This window comes from Selaginella moellendorffii, unplaced genomic scaffold (genome assembly GCF_000143415.4).
Source record: "Selaginella moellendorffii unplaced genomic scaffold, v1.0 SELMOscaffold_34, whole genome shotgun sequence".
Lineage (NCBI taxonomy): Eukaryota > Viridiplantae > Streptophyta > Lycopodiopsida > Selaginellales > Selaginellaceae > Selaginella > Selaginella moellendorffii.
In genome coordinates, this window is record NW_003314295.1 from 1,022,671 (window position 1) to 1,036,722 (window position 14,052).

The 14,052-nt window shown below is 49.1% G+C and overlaps 7 protein-coding genes and 1 non-coding gene across 10 annotated transcripts; 4 read left to right on the forward strand and 4 right to left on the reverse strand.

The window, feature by feature from the left end:
• Positions 1-481: 481 nt before the first annotated feature.
• Positions 482-5,182, forward strand: LOC9655771 (pentatricopeptide repeat-containing protein At1g11290, chloroplastic). 2 transcript variants are annotated; one of them, XM_002977332.2, is made up of 3 exons: positions 482-548; positions 623-2,617; positions 5,072-5,182. In XM_002977332.2, the coding sequence occupies exons 2-3, from the start codon at positions 623-625 to the stop codon at positions 5,093-5,095; spliced, it is 2,019 nt and encodes a 672-aa protein (XP_002977378.2). In that variant the 5' UTR covers positions 482-548; the 3' UTR covers positions 5,096-5,182. The 2 variants fall into 2 exon arrangements, with proteins under 2 accessions (XP_002977378.2, XP_024538251.1); XM_024682483.1 differs by lacking the exon at positions 5,072-5,182 and having other exon boundaries at positions 623-2,363; positions 2,410-2,522.
• LOC112349007 lies at positions 2,918-3,034 on the reverse strand. The gene has a single exon (XR_002993260.1). It is a non-coding gene; the product is annotated as a U5 spliceosomal RNA (small nuclear RNA).
• On the forward strand, positions 4,565-5,034 carry LOC112348979 (FAD synthetase 2, chloroplastic-like). The gene is made up of 2 exons (XM_024682488.1): positions 4,565-4,789; positions 4,852-5,034. Exons 1-2 carry the CDS (start codon positions 4,589-4,591, stop codon positions 5,008-5,010), a joined length of 360 nt encoding a protein of 119 aa, XP_024538256.1. The 5' UTR covers positions 4,565-4,588; the 3' UTR covers positions 5,011-5,034.
• LOC9639203 (FAD synthetase 2, chloroplastic) lies at positions 5,082-6,020 on the forward strand. Its single transcript, XM_024682485.1, has 2 exons — positions 5,082-5,247; positions 5,334-6,020. The coding sequence occupies exons 1-2, from the start codon at positions 5,109-5,111 to the stop codon at positions 5,900-5,902; spliced, it is 708 nt and encodes a 235-aa protein (XP_024538253.1). The 5' UTR covers positions 5,082-5,108; the 3' UTR covers positions 5,903-6,020.
• Positions 5,894-7,049, forward strand: LOC9639204 (tetrapyrrole-binding protein, chloroplastic). The gene has a single exon (XM_002977334.2). The coding sequence runs from the start codon at positions 5,995-5,997 to the stop codon at positions 6,895-6,897; it is 903 nt and encodes a 300-aa protein (XP_002977380.2). The 5' UTR covers positions 5,894-5,994; the 3' UTR covers positions 6,898-7,049.
• Positions 6,927-11,099, reverse strand: LOC9639205 (magnesium-chelatase subunit ChlD, chloroplastic). Of its 2 annotated transcripts, XM_002977499.2 has the most exons (18): positions 10,868-11,099; positions 10,618-10,796; positions 10,468-10,552; positions 10,105-10,421; positions 9,929-10,052; positions 9,784-9,876; positions 9,640-9,735; positions 9,446-9,586; positions 9,188-9,388; positions 8,979-9,140; positions 8,822-8,929; positions 8,632-8,766; positions 8,412-8,573; positions 8,229-8,349; positions 7,651-8,168; positions 7,372-7,473; positions 7,167-7,310; positions 6,927-7,103 (listed from the first exon to the last, which is right to left on the reverse strand). In XM_002977499.2, exons 1-15 carry the CDS (start codon positions 11,087-11,089, stop codon positions 8,083-8,085), a joined length of 2,232 nt encoding a protein of 743 aa, XP_002977545.2. In that variant the 5' UTR covers positions 11,090-11,099; the 3' UTR covers positions 6,927-7,103; positions 7,167-7,310; positions 7,372-7,473; positions 7,651-8,082. The 2 variants fall into 2 exon arrangements, with proteins under 2 accessions (XP_002977545.2, XP_024538249.1); XM_024682481.1 differs by lacking the exon at positions 10,868-11,099 and having other exon boundaries at positions 10,105-10,402; positions 10,618-10,724.
• On the reverse strand, positions 7,062-7,872 carry LOC112348910. The gene is made up of 3 exons (XM_024682271.1): positions 7,624-7,872; positions 7,372-7,473; positions 7,062-7,103 (listed from the first exon to the last, which is right to left on the reverse strand). The coding sequence occupies exons 1-3, from the start codon at positions 7,870-7,872 to the stop codon at positions 7,062-7,064; spliced, it is 393 nt and encodes a 130-aa protein (XP_024538039.1).
• A 1,526-nt stretch (positions 11,100-12,625) lies between the features above and the next one.
• On the reverse strand, positions 12,626-14,033 carry LOC9639206 (fructose-1,6-bisphosphatase isozyme 2). The gene is made up of 3 exons (XM_002977500.2): positions 13,580-14,033; positions 13,131-13,527; positions 12,626-13,061 (listed from the first exon to the last, which is right to left on the reverse strand). The coding sequence occupies exons 1-3, from the start codon at positions 14,015-14,017 to the stop codon at positions 12,661-12,663; spliced, it is 1,236 nt and encodes a 411-aa protein (XP_002977546.2). The 5' UTR covers positions 14,018-14,033; the 3' UTR covers positions 12,626-12,660.
• Positions 14,034-14,052: the final 19 nt, after the last annotated feature.

The following is a 14,052-nucleotide window of genomic DNA, read 5'->3' on the forward strand; positions in this document are numbered from 1 at the left end:
AACAAACTATCAAACTCGTCCAAGCTGGGAGCTTCTTTCTTGGAATCATAGATGACAACCGCTCTTCCCACCGGAGCTCTACCTAGAACTGGCTGAAATCCAGCGTCTGGTAAATCCCCCAAAGCCCATTGGCACTGAATTCGCACCGCCCGCCATATCTTGCCCCGATCACTCGTGTTGCGGAGATGGAATACCTCGTCTGGCGCTTCCAGGCACCGGACGCATCCTGGAGCAGCAGCAACCATCACATTGACGATCGCAATCTTGGTTTGCCCTTGCTGCGCGTTTCGTGCTTGTAATCCAGCGTCGTCCCAGAGAACCACAAGGATCAAATCGTCGCGAAGAGCACGCCCCATTGCAACAAGGACGTGATCCCTGAGCTCTCCACGAATTCCATGCCTCGCAAGCTCATCGCGCAAAGCAAGCATAAACCCTGAGCGAAGAACCCTAAAAATCCAAATTTTAGGGTTCTTGAGGCATGGCGACGCTGGAGGATTCGCTCGCCGCGCAGATCCGCTGCTGCCGCCGCGGAGCTGGCTTAAACCAAGGCAAGTTGCTGCATTCTCGGATTTCCACCACAGGCCTTGATCGCCAGACTTACATTGGCAATCTTCTCGTCCAGATGTACGGGCGGCTGGGCAGCACCCGCGACGCGCGGACGGCATTCGATGCGATCTACCGGCGCAACGTTTTCTCCTGGAATCTCTTGATCGGCGCCTACTGCAGCAATTGCCGGCATGGCGAGGCGCTTGATCTCTTCCAGGCGATGATCCGCGAGGCGGCAGTGGATCCCAATCACATCACCTACATCGGGGTCGTGAGCGCGTGCTCCTGGCTGGGTGATCTCGCGCGGGGTCGGGAGATCCACGCGAGGATCGTCGCGGATGGGCTCGGCGATTCTCATGTGTTCTTGGAGAATTCTCTCATCACCATGTATGGGAGGTGTGGGAGCTTGGAGGAGGCCAGGGGGATTTTCCAGAGGATGGCGAAGAAGGATACCGGGTCTTGGAATGCCCTCATGGCCGCTTGCGTGGAGAATGGGAGAGAGGCCGAGGCTGTGGAGCTTTACAGGGAGATGGACGTAGCAGCGGATGGAATCACTTTCACCACTGTTCTTGGCGCTTGCTCCAGATCGATCGCCGATGGACGAGACATCCACAGGGACATCTGGGCGACGACGTTTCGATCGGATGCGTCGGTGACTACCGCGCTGGTGACGATGTATGGGAGGAATGGGAGCTTGGCCGAGGCAAGGGAGGTGTTTGAGAGGATCCGGGACAAGAATGTGGTGGCCTGGACGTCCATGATCGTGGCTTGCGTCCACAATGGAGCGTATGTGGAGGCGCTCACGCTCAAGAGACGGATGGATCTGGAAGGGGTGAAAGCAAACTCCGTCACCTTTGCGTCCGCGCTTGATGCTTGCTCCGGGGCTGGCTCGCTGGCCGATGGAAGACTTCTCGAAAGTAGTTTAAGCGCTCAAGGACTCGAGCGTGATCTTGTGCTCGGGACCGCTCTCATCGACATGTATGGGAAGTGCGGGAAGCCGGACGATGCAGCGGCGGTGTTCGCGAATCTCAAGTTCAAGAGTTTGATCGCGTGGAACGCGATGATCGGGGCGTGGTCTCACAATGTCCGCGGGAGAGAGGCGATGCACTTGTTCTGTAGGATGGACCAGGAAGGGATTCAGAAGGACAGGATCACTTACCTCAACATCCTCGAAGCTCTTGGTCATGGATCGTTTCTACGCGAAGCGAAGGTCATCCACGCTCGGATAGTTGCCTCGGGTCTAGACTCCGAGGTAGCCATCGGCAACGCGATCGTCAACATGTATGGCAAGGCCGGCAGCCTCGCCGCTGCGAAGCTCGCGTTTGATGGACTCAAGCTGCGGGACGTGGTTTCATGGACGAGTATCATCGCAGCTTACTCGCGACAGGGGAGGCACAGAGAAGTTCCGGCGCTGTCTTGCGAAATGCATCTAGAAGGAGTGAAAGCAAACGGGATTACGTTCGTGCACATCCTGCACGCCTTCAGCCATTCGGGACTCGTCAGAGAAGGCTGCCTTTGCTTTGCCTCGATGATGGTGGATCACGGACTTCATGCGACTCGTGAGCTCTGCGGCTGCATGGTCGATCTGCTGGGGAAAGCGGGATGGATTCTGGAGGCCCAGGACATGATCAACGCTATGCCTTTCCAGCCTGACGCTGTTTCCTGGACGAGCTTGCTCAACGCTTGTGTCATCCACTCGGAAGTTCCGGATCGAGCTCGACACGCCGCAGCCGGTGCATACAAGCTGGAAGACAAGGACTTTGGTGCTCCTTATGTCGCGCTTTCCAATCTCTACTTCACTCAGTCTTCATCTCAAGGTACTTCTCTATCGTGTTCTTTTCTCTCTTTAACTTCTTCTTGCAGGATCATCGTGAAATTCGATAGAGGCTACGCTATCCAGTCTCTACTTCACTCAGCCACGGATTCTCCACTTAGACCTCAGGTAAGAGTGATCCTGGGTCTCTCTCTCCTCAGTGGTCACGCTTGGGAAGTTCGATGCTCTATCACGAATGGGGCCTCCGGTTCTTCTCTCTTTCACGGGAATGGGAGAAATCCTTGGCTGGGACAAGAGGTAACGCGTTGAAATTTTTCTGGTTCTTACACAAGCGGGGCCATGACCAAGAGAAAGAAAAAGTTTCATGGTTTCATGACCAGGAGATGGAAAAGAAAAGAAAAAACGTACCAGAGGAATATAAATACAATGAGGGGTCTCTGTGTGGTTCTCACGACTTCTCAATTTAAGCACCAAATCTCTTTTAAGGAAAGGGATAAGGGATAACAAATTAGAGAGAGTGATCGGGGTGAGCCCCGATTTGCTCCAAATCCCCACGTAAAAACAAACATATGCTACTTAATTTTAATTCTTGTGGGAGTGCCTCCTTAAGGAAGCGTTCCAAAAATTTTGATATGCCGCTATTATGTGGCCAGCACACGGTATTCTTTAGTAAAAGGCGAAAGAATAGTTCGCTTTGCGCTGACCACACGGCCTGTGTAATTTGCTTCACTTCTTCGATCGCTTTATATACTCATCCATAGGCTTGAAGCTAAGCTCCGGCATGTGGGATAACTCCACAAGCCCTAGGTCATCGTACACCCCTAGAAGCATATTCTCCGAATGGTTTTTCAAACATAATAGTGTTTTTTGTTTTTTTTTTTTTTAAAGAGGAGTCCCGAAGATCTTCAACGGATGAAGATTTTCAACGATTCACAATAATGGAGATCAAAATAGTCAGAATCTTTGGCCTGGAGAAGAGCCTCCTTGAACTGGGGACCCAGCCAGTCTTTCACAGGATGCTTTCTTTCGTCACACTGGCCTCTTGGTCCTCGAGATCTAGGAAGTAATTTCTTTTTCCTGCAAAAGGAAACAAGAAGAGTTGAATGCTGTACCACGCTGAATCTGTCATTGATGATATACATCAAGCTCGAAGGACCTCAGCGTGAAAGGCAATTAAGCAGCCACCGAAAGGCCACCTTGGCTTCCATGCCGCCTTCACTGGGAGCTTGGATCACTGTCACAACCTTGCACCCAGATGTTCTTCTGGCAGCTCACAGCGCGGAACCACTGCCATCGCTGGGAGCAGCATTCATCAGCTGGAGCACCTCCCATGAGTTCTATGGGAGGTTTTTTGTGTAAAAACACATGTTAAGTTTTTCGAGAGAAATGTTTGATCGTGTGGCACAGCGGGATCTTACGTCCTGGCTTGCATGCGCATATATTCAGGTTGGGCATATACAAGAAGCTAGGAAACTCTTTAGCAAGATGCCCGTGAAGACGTCCGTGGCATGGACGGCACTCTTTGGCGCCGGGGTAAAATCTGGAGGGATGAGAGAAGCGCAAGACATGTTCCTTAAGATGGAAATGCTTCGCCAATACCTGGTTTCACTCGATTTTTCATCCATCGCCGGATAGAAGGTGAGACCCGAGTACTCTCCGCCGCTCCAGTCGCTACACCTTCTCCAGGTACTCCACATTTCTTCTCCATAGGCCATAGGATTGATTGATCTTCCACAATGAGCTCCTTGTGTTCTCCAAGGTTCATGTGTTTTTCATGCATGGCGATCGATCGCCCACTCGAGGCAGTGCCACTGCTGCTCCAGCCCCAGACTCACGAGAATTAAAGGTTTGAGATGAAGGCTATGAAAGTTTGGGAATCGATTGAGAGGGGTGGGAGCTTGGCGTATCGGGAGGAGCTCCTGTCATGTGTGTTCTCAGAAAGTTGGTTGAGCGCACCCGCAAAAAAGAATCCGGCAGGCTGGTCCTTGTGCTTCGCTGCTACTGAGAAAGGAAACTGTGTCGTGTGCTAGAAAAAACTATCTTCCTTAAAACTCTAACACCTCACTTTTACAATGCTTACTAAGCTCTGGCACGCTGTTCATAGGGATAAATTAAGGCTCGAAGGATTGGTTCCGTGTAAAATCTTCCACTTAGATTTTGGCGTTGGCAATATGTGGAAAGCAATAAGACTATTGCTTTTAGATCTTGTAATAAAAATATCCACATAGAAATTAGGGTTTAGGGCCACCGTCCTTCTCTTTTAGGGCAATGCAGTCCACTGCAAGGTGGAACGCGCCAAGCAGCCACCATATCCTCCTCACTGGAATTCTCGCCACAGGCACCGCCGCCATCTCCAGCAAGCGCCTAAAGCTTCACGTTGTCGCCTCCCAAGCGCCAGCTTCTCCTTCCTCGCAAGCCATGGATTCTCCACATAGACCTCAAGCCATGGATTCTCCACAGAGACGTCAGGTAAGAGCTCTCTCACTGATCCTCTCTCTCTTTTGTTTCTTATTGCCATTGGATCTTAACAGGAGTCTGGCAAATTGGCAGGCTCAGTGGTCGCGCTTGGGAAGTTCGATGCCTTACACATTGGCCACCGATCTCTGGCCGAGCAAGCTTCACGAATGGGGCCTCCGGTTGTTCTCTCTTTCACGGGAATGGGAGAAATCCTTGGCTGGGACAAGAGGTAACTTGTTGCTGGAAATTCTTGTTGGTCCATATCAAGCTTGGAGTTTTTCTCTTCTCGCGCAGATTGCCAGTCGTTGCTCCCTGTGATCGAGCGCGAGTCATGCTCTTGTGGAGCGCTCAATGCTCGGGTCTAACTCCGGATGAATGCTCGCTCGAGTTTGGCAAAGTTCGTCATCTGAGTCCACAACAGTTTGTGGAGAAGCTGGCAGTGGAGCTCCGAGTGAAAGGCGTCGTCGCTGGTAAATAGCACTTGTCAGTTCTCCTTCCATCTCCAGAAAAATGAGATTCTTACCTGGTGCGTGCAAATTCACGACGTTGTTCGCAGGCGAGAACTACCGCTTTGGATACAAGGCAGCAGGGGACTCATCAGAGCTCAAGAAACTTTGCAAGGAATGGGGGCTGGACGTCTTTGTGGTGGAAGCTGTGATGGACAAGTTCGACCAAGCGCCATCGTCAGTGCAAGGCGATGCCAGAGACCGGGGTCAGGTGTCGTCGACCAGGGTAAGAAAAGCTCTAGCTGATGGTAACATGAAGAGAGTCACAAACTTGCTCGGGAGGAACCACCGGTTGTTCATGACACTTGACAATGCAACGAGGATACAGATCGAGAGCGAAGAACAAGACCATGAAGAACAAAGAGAGAAACGAGTGCTCTACAAGGTACCTCTCTCAGACTCATGCAACCAGTATCCAGCACAGGGATCGTATCGTTGCAAGGTAGCGTTTCAGGGGCTGGGACAGCAACAACAGACCTGGAATGGAAATGGTGGTGCGCTTGAGCGCTCCTGGGAATGCGATGTCGAGATAACAGAGGACGAAGCTAGAATCTGGGACTTGGAAACGCCAGAGAGCCTGGAACGGCGACAGGGATTTGTGAGTATAGAATTCCGGTAGTAAAGTGACACTCTTACAAACTCTGGCGGTCCAGCGTGGCAGTGGGTTGTCCAGAGTGGCACTTCTAGTGGCACAGAGGCTCCACCATATCCATGCAAACGTTGGCTGGCCCCCAAAATCTGAGCTCCTATTGGCCTCTCCATCTCCTTATCTTTTCCTGTGAACTCCGCCAAGTTAGTACCAGTAGCAGCAAAGTTGCGGGCTTACCATTCTCAAGGTTTGGAGCTCAGGAGCTCCCCCTTTCTCCTCAAGAGATGTCGACCAGTATCTCCTCCAGCCAGTGTCATTCAATGCTGGATCCCAGGCAGAGGTACGCAGTCGACTTCTATGGTGGCTCCTCCAGATTTGCTCGCAGTAGCCACAGCAGCCGGGTGTGTAGCTATAACCGGCCTTGTTATTCCTCCATAGCTTCATCCTCCACCCGGCTTGCAGCCGCTTCGTCCTTGCGAGCAACAGCGGTCGACCAGGAAGAGCTCTCGCTGGATTCGTCCGGTGTCTCGTACCAAGTGCTGAAACAAAGATTGGAAGCCGGTGAGTGGGAAGCAGCAGACGAGGAAACTCGACGACTTCTCTACGTTTTAGCCGGTGAAGCTGCCGCCAAGCGGAAGTGGGTCTACTTTTCCGAAGCACAGTTCATCCCGGCCAGGGACCTTCAAACGCTCGACAGTCTCTGGAGGCAGTACAGTGGCAACAAGTTTGGATACAGCGTCCAGCGGCGGATCTGGAAGAGCGTCGCGTCGAACTGGAGCTTGTTCTTCCGGAAAGTCGGGTGGACGAGGCCGCTGGACGAGAAGAACGACGCTTACAGGAAGTTCCCTGTCGAGTTCATGTGGGACGTTGCAAAGCCGACTCCGGATGGTCACTTGCCCCTGACGAACTGCTTGCGGGGAACGCAGCTACTTCAGGCGATTCTCTTGCATCCTGCATTTGATGAGATCGAGAAGCAGGAAGGAATGACCAGCAATCTCACCGGTTCTTCTTCCACTCTCTTGTGACCATTATCCTCTTCCGGCAAGCGTATGGCTGTCACGTAATCGCGATTGATTATTTATGCTGATAGAGTTTTACTTCCATCTTTGCACCGAAGCGAGCGAGCAAAAGACAAATAAAGACGCGACATAAACTTACAAATGTTTTTTAGACCAAAGCGTTGTTCTTATCAAGGGTCGCTTCGTGAAGGCTTCAAGGACTTGGTAAACACCTGCGTAGAAGATAAGAACATTGACAAAGTCCCAAATTGTAGATATGGAAAATGGAAGTTTACCATCGCTGGGCTCGGCTCCCAGTCATTTGTAGCTGGATTGCTTTTGTAGCAGGGTCTGGAGCGATTCACTACCACCCTTTGAGCGTCAAGAACTTCAGGAGACGTGCCACCATTTTTCTCGATAGCAATGAAACCATTGCCAGTCTAGAGAGGAAAGAATCAGATGACAAACTCTTGGAAAAAACTTGGAAAACTTGGAACGTACGGTGTAGTGTTGAGAATCGCAGCCAACAGAGTTGAGCCCCTTGTAGTACTCGTTCTCTGTATAATCGTCGCTGCTCACAACACCCATGCCATTCGGAAGACGCTGCACGAAACCACGAACAGCATCAAGACAAAGAGAAAAATCCACGGCCTCCCGAAAAATCATGGGAAGATTGCATTAGCTACTCCTAAGAAATGCGAATCAAAGCTAGCAAACAAACAATCGCGCACAAACATTTTCAAAAACCCCAACCGGAAGGAATCGATCGAAATATCGCACCTCGGATGCGGCCAGTAGCTGCCGCAAGCGCTGCTCCTCGGGACTGATCACCGGCCCTCCATCGCAGCTCCAGGGCTGATCCGATCCTCCCTCGCTCCGAGCAGGCTTTGGCGCTCGCCTCGGCGCCGATGAATCGAAATGCTCGCGGACTAGCGCCGCCAGGCGCGATTGCTCCTCGGGCGACAAGAGATCATCGCTCCGGCTGGGCTTGCCAGACTCCATCACTCGGCCCTCTCCAACCCTTTTAGAATAAGTATTTTCCATTCTTTTAGTACTACCTAGAAGGCTGGTTTTCCAATCGGACTACAGTACCTCTGTAAGAACAGACTATTACATTACTATTACATTGGCAAGAAGAAATCTTACATTGGCTCAGCAGCTTTTTAGACAAGCTCTCAAAATCTGAGCGGCGCTCACAGTGACCCTCGACTCTCACTTGTTCTTGAGATCCGTGAGTGCCTCTTTGGTTGCGGCGGATACTACCGCGTCGGAAGCGTTTGGAAGATAGTAGTACTTTCCTGAAAGAACAAGTTCCAAGCTTTCCTTGTTACGACTACATGGAACTCGAGATCTCTCACCTTGAGCAAGTCGCGCAATCTCCTTAGCAAACCCAGTGGAGATGAACTTGTTCTCTGTGTCGATCACCAGCAGTGACATCCCTGTTTTGTAAATTTTTCCCGCGATGTCTTTGATCTCATCCTGTGAAGAAGTAGCGTTAATGCTTGATGTAAGTTGGACTCAAGCTTATGTATGCTGTGTACCTTGAGTTCCTGCTGCGATGGCCTGGGAGCGTCTGGAGCAATAGCTTCCGGGTCTCCGGTAGACTTTTTCAGCGAGACATTTGCCCGGCCGTCAGTGATGGCAACGATCATTATCCGTCCAACGTCGCCACTCTTTTCAGCATTTAGTCCCACCCTCACAGCCTGCAATGCAAGGGAAGTCCAAGTTACCATGCTACAAACGCTACAAACTCTTAGTTACCGTGCTCAAACCATGAGCTAAAGGAGAACCACCACCGCAAGGCAACCTCTCTAGCCTCTTTCTTGCCATGGCAATCGAGCGCGATGGTGGAAGTAAGACTTCAGCGGCATCGCCTCGGAAAGGGATGATAGAAACCTGTTACAAATGCTTCCAGGGAAAATGAAGAAATCTCGATCTTGTAACTTAGTACCTGATCCCGGCTCGTATAGCTGTCAGCAAGTAATTGCATTGCCGCTCCTTTAGCATTGTTCATACGATTCAGCGCCATACTTCCACTTGCATCCACCACGAAAATCACCTGTAGAATAAAACTGAGCATCGAGTTGTTTGCTTTGCATGGGACGTACCAAAGCACCAGCCTTGCGGGCCATTCGTTTTGCACGCATGTCTGACTGCTCTACGTAAACTTTCCTGGAGACACCCTGCTCGAGTGCTCTTTGCTTGCGTAGCTTTTGATATGGAGCAGCAGCTCTCAACGTTGCATCCACGGCCAGCCGCCTGACGGGACCCTGGACGAATGCGTCAAGCAAGTGCAACAATGAAAATCCACGCCTACCTTAGGAAGCATTGGTTTGATATACCGGCCTCTATCCTCCGAGAAGATGACATTCTTTGCACGTCCGGCCTTTCCTTTTCGACGCTGGGCTTGCTGTGCAAAGAAAAGCAGCTGGGAGTCTACAAGCCCCCCTTCAGCATCGAAAATGAACTCTTCAGGAACTTGCTCCTGTTGTTGCTCATCACTCTCGTCATCGTCCTCCTGTCATTTACTTTCAGAATAAAAGTCAGGAATCACTTGTTATTGTTGTGGTCTTACTTCTTCGTCGTCTTCCTCGTCTTTATCCTGATCTTCCTGTTGATTCTGTGGAGGCGGAGGAGGCGGTGGCGGAGGTGACTGATTGTTCGGCTGCTCTGGTGCGTCTTGCAATGTGGAGCGAGGAATGATCACAAGTTCGACCTGCAGTGTCAACATTGGTTATTTGACAATATCATGCTGCATATGAAACGTACAGCTTTTTTCAAGTCGTCGACGCCAACTTTGTCTCGGCCATCTAAGGCCGCCAATGCCTTGGCGACTCTGACAGCACCAATTTCCGCACGATGCCCCTGTGAACAGTTCAACTACTTTTCAATTGCAGGAAAAACAGGGACTACCTGACAGCCACCACGAATGGCTTCCATGACGAGATACTTCGTTTGCTCTCTACCTATTGTTACATCTTTGAGCCACTCCCTGGCATATATTATCTGACAAAAACAAAAAATGAAATCAGGAACATTTCCGAGAGGTTTGGCGAACCTGTGTTCTTGCGGACTCAGTTGCTTCTGCGGAGTTTGACATAACCAGTCTCGAACTCTCTTGAAACTGAGTTGCAATATCGACTGCTGAAACTCGGTCCTCAAACTCAAGTGCGGCATTAGCACTGCAGTAAAAACTACTTTAGAAAGAAAGAAAACAGCAAACTCTATAGGTACCTGAGATTTATAGCAATACGATCTAGCAGATGCTCCCTAACAGCGCCTTCCTCCGGGTTGTAAGTTGCAATGAGGAGCGGCTTACAAGGGTGGCGAAAGCTCACACCCTCCCTCTCGACCACGTTGATCCCTTCAGTCAGCACGTTGAGCAGAAGATTGCTAATGCCTTCGTCCAAAAGATTGATCTCGTCCACGTAAAGTACTCCACGATGAGCTTGAGCAAGCAGCCCCGGCTGAAAGACAGTGGTTCCCTGCTTGATCGACTCCTCCACGTCCACCGAGCCCAGCAAACGATCCTCTGTAACACCGAGTGGCACCTGAAAGATCAAATAAGAGGAACTCCTCCAAAAACTCGCGAGTTACCTGCACGAAAGGTGCTTTGACAACGTCGACCACGGGCTTGCCATCGCTTCCTAGAGCGATTTTCTCTTCCAGACCATCTTCCCATCTGCAACAACGAGAAAAACAAACAATGACAAGAAATTTTCTCGAGCTCGCAGAGCAAAAACTTACTCCTCGCTATGAGATGGATCGGCATTCGCGATGGAGCCAGCGACAATCTCTATAGGCGGAAGTAGTGCGTGTAGGCCGCGAGCTAAGACAGTCTTGGCAGTCCCGCGTCTACCAGCAACCGCAATTCCGCCAATGCCATTGTCCACAGCTCCCAGAAGCAATGCGGCCTTGATAGCTTCCTGCCAAGCATCCATCCGGACGACTTGAAAATCTACATCCTCGCGCAGGAAAGGAAGAAAGAAGGACCTACTTGGCCGACGACCGCTGCCAGGGGAAAATACTGTCGCCCATAGCTCGGCGCCGCCTCTTCTTTGTCAAGAACGACATTGGCGGCTCCATTTCCTCCCGCTGCTGCTCGTACATGCCAGGACCGGGGCCGTGAATTTACCTCACTGCGCTGCATTCTTCCATTCCACTCGATCCTCGCGCAGGATCTTGCGTGCGCGGGCGCCATTGCCATGGCCAAGGCCATCCTCTTTGAAATTTAAACCTAGTTTAAACCTTCACGTTACGATATAAAGATAGAATTTTGGTGGATTTTATAAATAGAGGCTTTTACTTGGAATAGTTGTCTAAGATTATAGTGATCTGAAGTATAAAAGGCAGGGCATTTGTTTTACGAATATTGGTGTTTGGAAGCAAGGGCGATGGCAGCTTTTCTGATCATTTTCTTTGTGGCGTTTGCTGCGAGTTTGTTTGTGCCTTCTCAGCAAGCAAATTCTTCAGTTCAAGCTTCATCTGTTCCAGCGTTGTTTGCATTTGGAGACTCTCTAGTGGATTCTGGTGATAATGCTCATGTTGGGTATCCATATGGTATTGATTTTCCTGGAGGCCAAGCAAGCAGATTTTGTAATGGGCGTTTGTTAGTTGAATATATTGGTAAGTAATCATTAATTTCCTGTTATTTTTACATTGTTTCTTTTCTATTTTCTTTTTATCTAGCATCACATCTGGGACTACCAATCCCACCTGCTTATCTTCAAGCTGGAAACAATATTCTTAAAGGAGCTAATTTTGGTTCTGCTGGATCTGGAATTCTTCCACAAACAGTAATGGTAAATGCTTTTTTTTAATAATATTTTATTAGTTTGTAATCTTAATCTGTTGGTAATTTTAAAGGGAGGAGGGCAAGCTCTTGGAAGTCAGATTAATGACTTTAAAAGCTTGAAACAGAAAATGGTTCAAATGATTGGATCATCTAATGCAAGTGATGTAGTTGCAAAATCTATATTTTATATTTGCTCTGGAAATAATGATATCAATAATATGTATCAACGAACAAAGAGAATTCTTCAATCAGATGAGCAAATAGTTATTAATACTTTTATGAATGAACTTCAGGTATATATTATAGTTAATTCTTTTTCTAATTTTTCTTATTAATATTTTAATTGCAGACATTATATAATTTGGGTGCTAAAAAGTTTGTTATAGTTGGATTAAGTGCTGTTGGATGCATCCCATTAAATATAGTTGGAGGACAATGTGCATCTGTTGCTCAGCAAGGTGCACAAACATATAATAATTTGCTTCAATCAGCTCTTCAAAACTTGAGAAATTCTTTACAAGATGCTCAATTTGTGATGACAAATTTTTATGGACTTATGGTGGATGTTCACAATAATCCACAATCTTATGGTAAAGTTTATTATTTATTTATTATTATTTTTAATGCTTTTTCGATCAACAGGTTTAACTGATTCGAGCAGTGCTTGTTGCCCTCAAGGATCACATACCTTGAATTGCCGCCCTGGAGCAACAATTTGTCAAGATAGAACAAAATATGCTTTTTGGGATGGAATTCATCAAACTGATGCATTTAATAGTATGGCTGCACAGAGATGGTGGACTGGAGCCACTTCTGGTGATGTTTCTCCCATTAGTATTAGCGAACTAGCATCATCGTGATGAGATCTTGATCACTTTATTATGTTCGTCAATTTATTTTTTAATAAACATTTGAATTTGGATTTGATTGATTGATTTCGAAAATTGAAAGACAATAGGATGGCAGAATGAATATATGAACATAGCCAGGATATATTAAACTTCATAGCCAGGATTCACAACTTGTTGTACATCTCCGTAGGTTTCTAGCTCCAGCACATCTTCACTACTTCCTAGGAAAAGAGGCAATCGCTGGTGAAGTTCAACTGGCTGGATGTCTAAAATTCTTCTCTTTCCATCGCATGCTTTACCACCAGCATCTTCCACCAAAAAACCCAATGGATTCCCTTCATACACTAGTCTCAAATGGCTGCGAGGATTCATAGCAATACCACCGTAGAGAATTGTCCTATGGACGTCTGCTACCAGTGAGCATACATACCTTGCCGAGTACTTCTTTGGAAACTGGCCTTTGCCTCTTCTAATATCATCAATGTAGCGTCGGAGTCCTTGAGGCCAATCGAAATACCTTGCATCGTTCACGGAATAGATTTGTCCTGGGAGAGGATAACCTCAAAGTTAGCAAGCTTTTCTCCAAGAAACGAGGAAGAGAACTTCTAACGTACCTCTCTCGGGAACTTTAACGTCGGGCTTGACAAGCTTGAATTCTCCGCAAGATCTGTCCAGCATGAAGATCTGAGTTCCCTGGCCGACCGTCAAGCACAAAATGGTTGCCGACGAGTAGAGAGCGTATCCCGACGCTACAAGCCTCGAGCCACACTGGAGGACGTTAAGCTGTGCCTTTTCTTCCACTGGCAACTTATCAGCCTCTTCCAGGCGCCTGTAGATCCCAAAGATGGTTCCAGTTGGAATGGAGGCATCGATGTTCCTGGAGCCGTCCAAAGGATCAAACACCGCCACGAACGGGCCATGGTCGTTGATCCACACCGGCAAATCCTCTTCCTCGGACGCCACCACTGCCACCTTTCGGGAGCTCTCGAGAGATTTCTTGAGGAGCTCGTTCTGGAACAAGGAGGTAAGTCCAATAAGAAGAAGAAAAACGATAGAAACTTACCGAGATTATGTCGAGTGGCTTGGGAGCGTCTCTTCCGGACGAAGGAGCTACCGAGGGAGAAGAAGAGAAAGAAGTAGAATCACTGGAAAGAATGGCCTCTGGAGAAGCCAGGAGCGCGGCGATTTCCTTGACAGCCCCCTGGAGATGGAGTATCACAATGGCCAGATTCTCGTCCAGGCCGCTGCTCGATCCCAGATACGCCATCAAGCTCTCCCCTGCCTGACACCGATTCTCGCCAAGAGCAGGAGCAGCGGATTCATCCACCCAGGAAGGGCTGCTCATTGTAGCAGCGATACTCACCATTCGCGGAGAAATTCCAGCTCCTCGCGATCCACAGAGAATGCGGCTCCTTCCGATCGTGGGCCTGGATTTCGCCGATCGATGCGTGCACGCGGCCGCAGGAGCGCCAAGAACGAGAGATTTAACGCAGCATTCCATCCGGCATTCCCCTAATGCTCTGTTTTCTAGGGTTT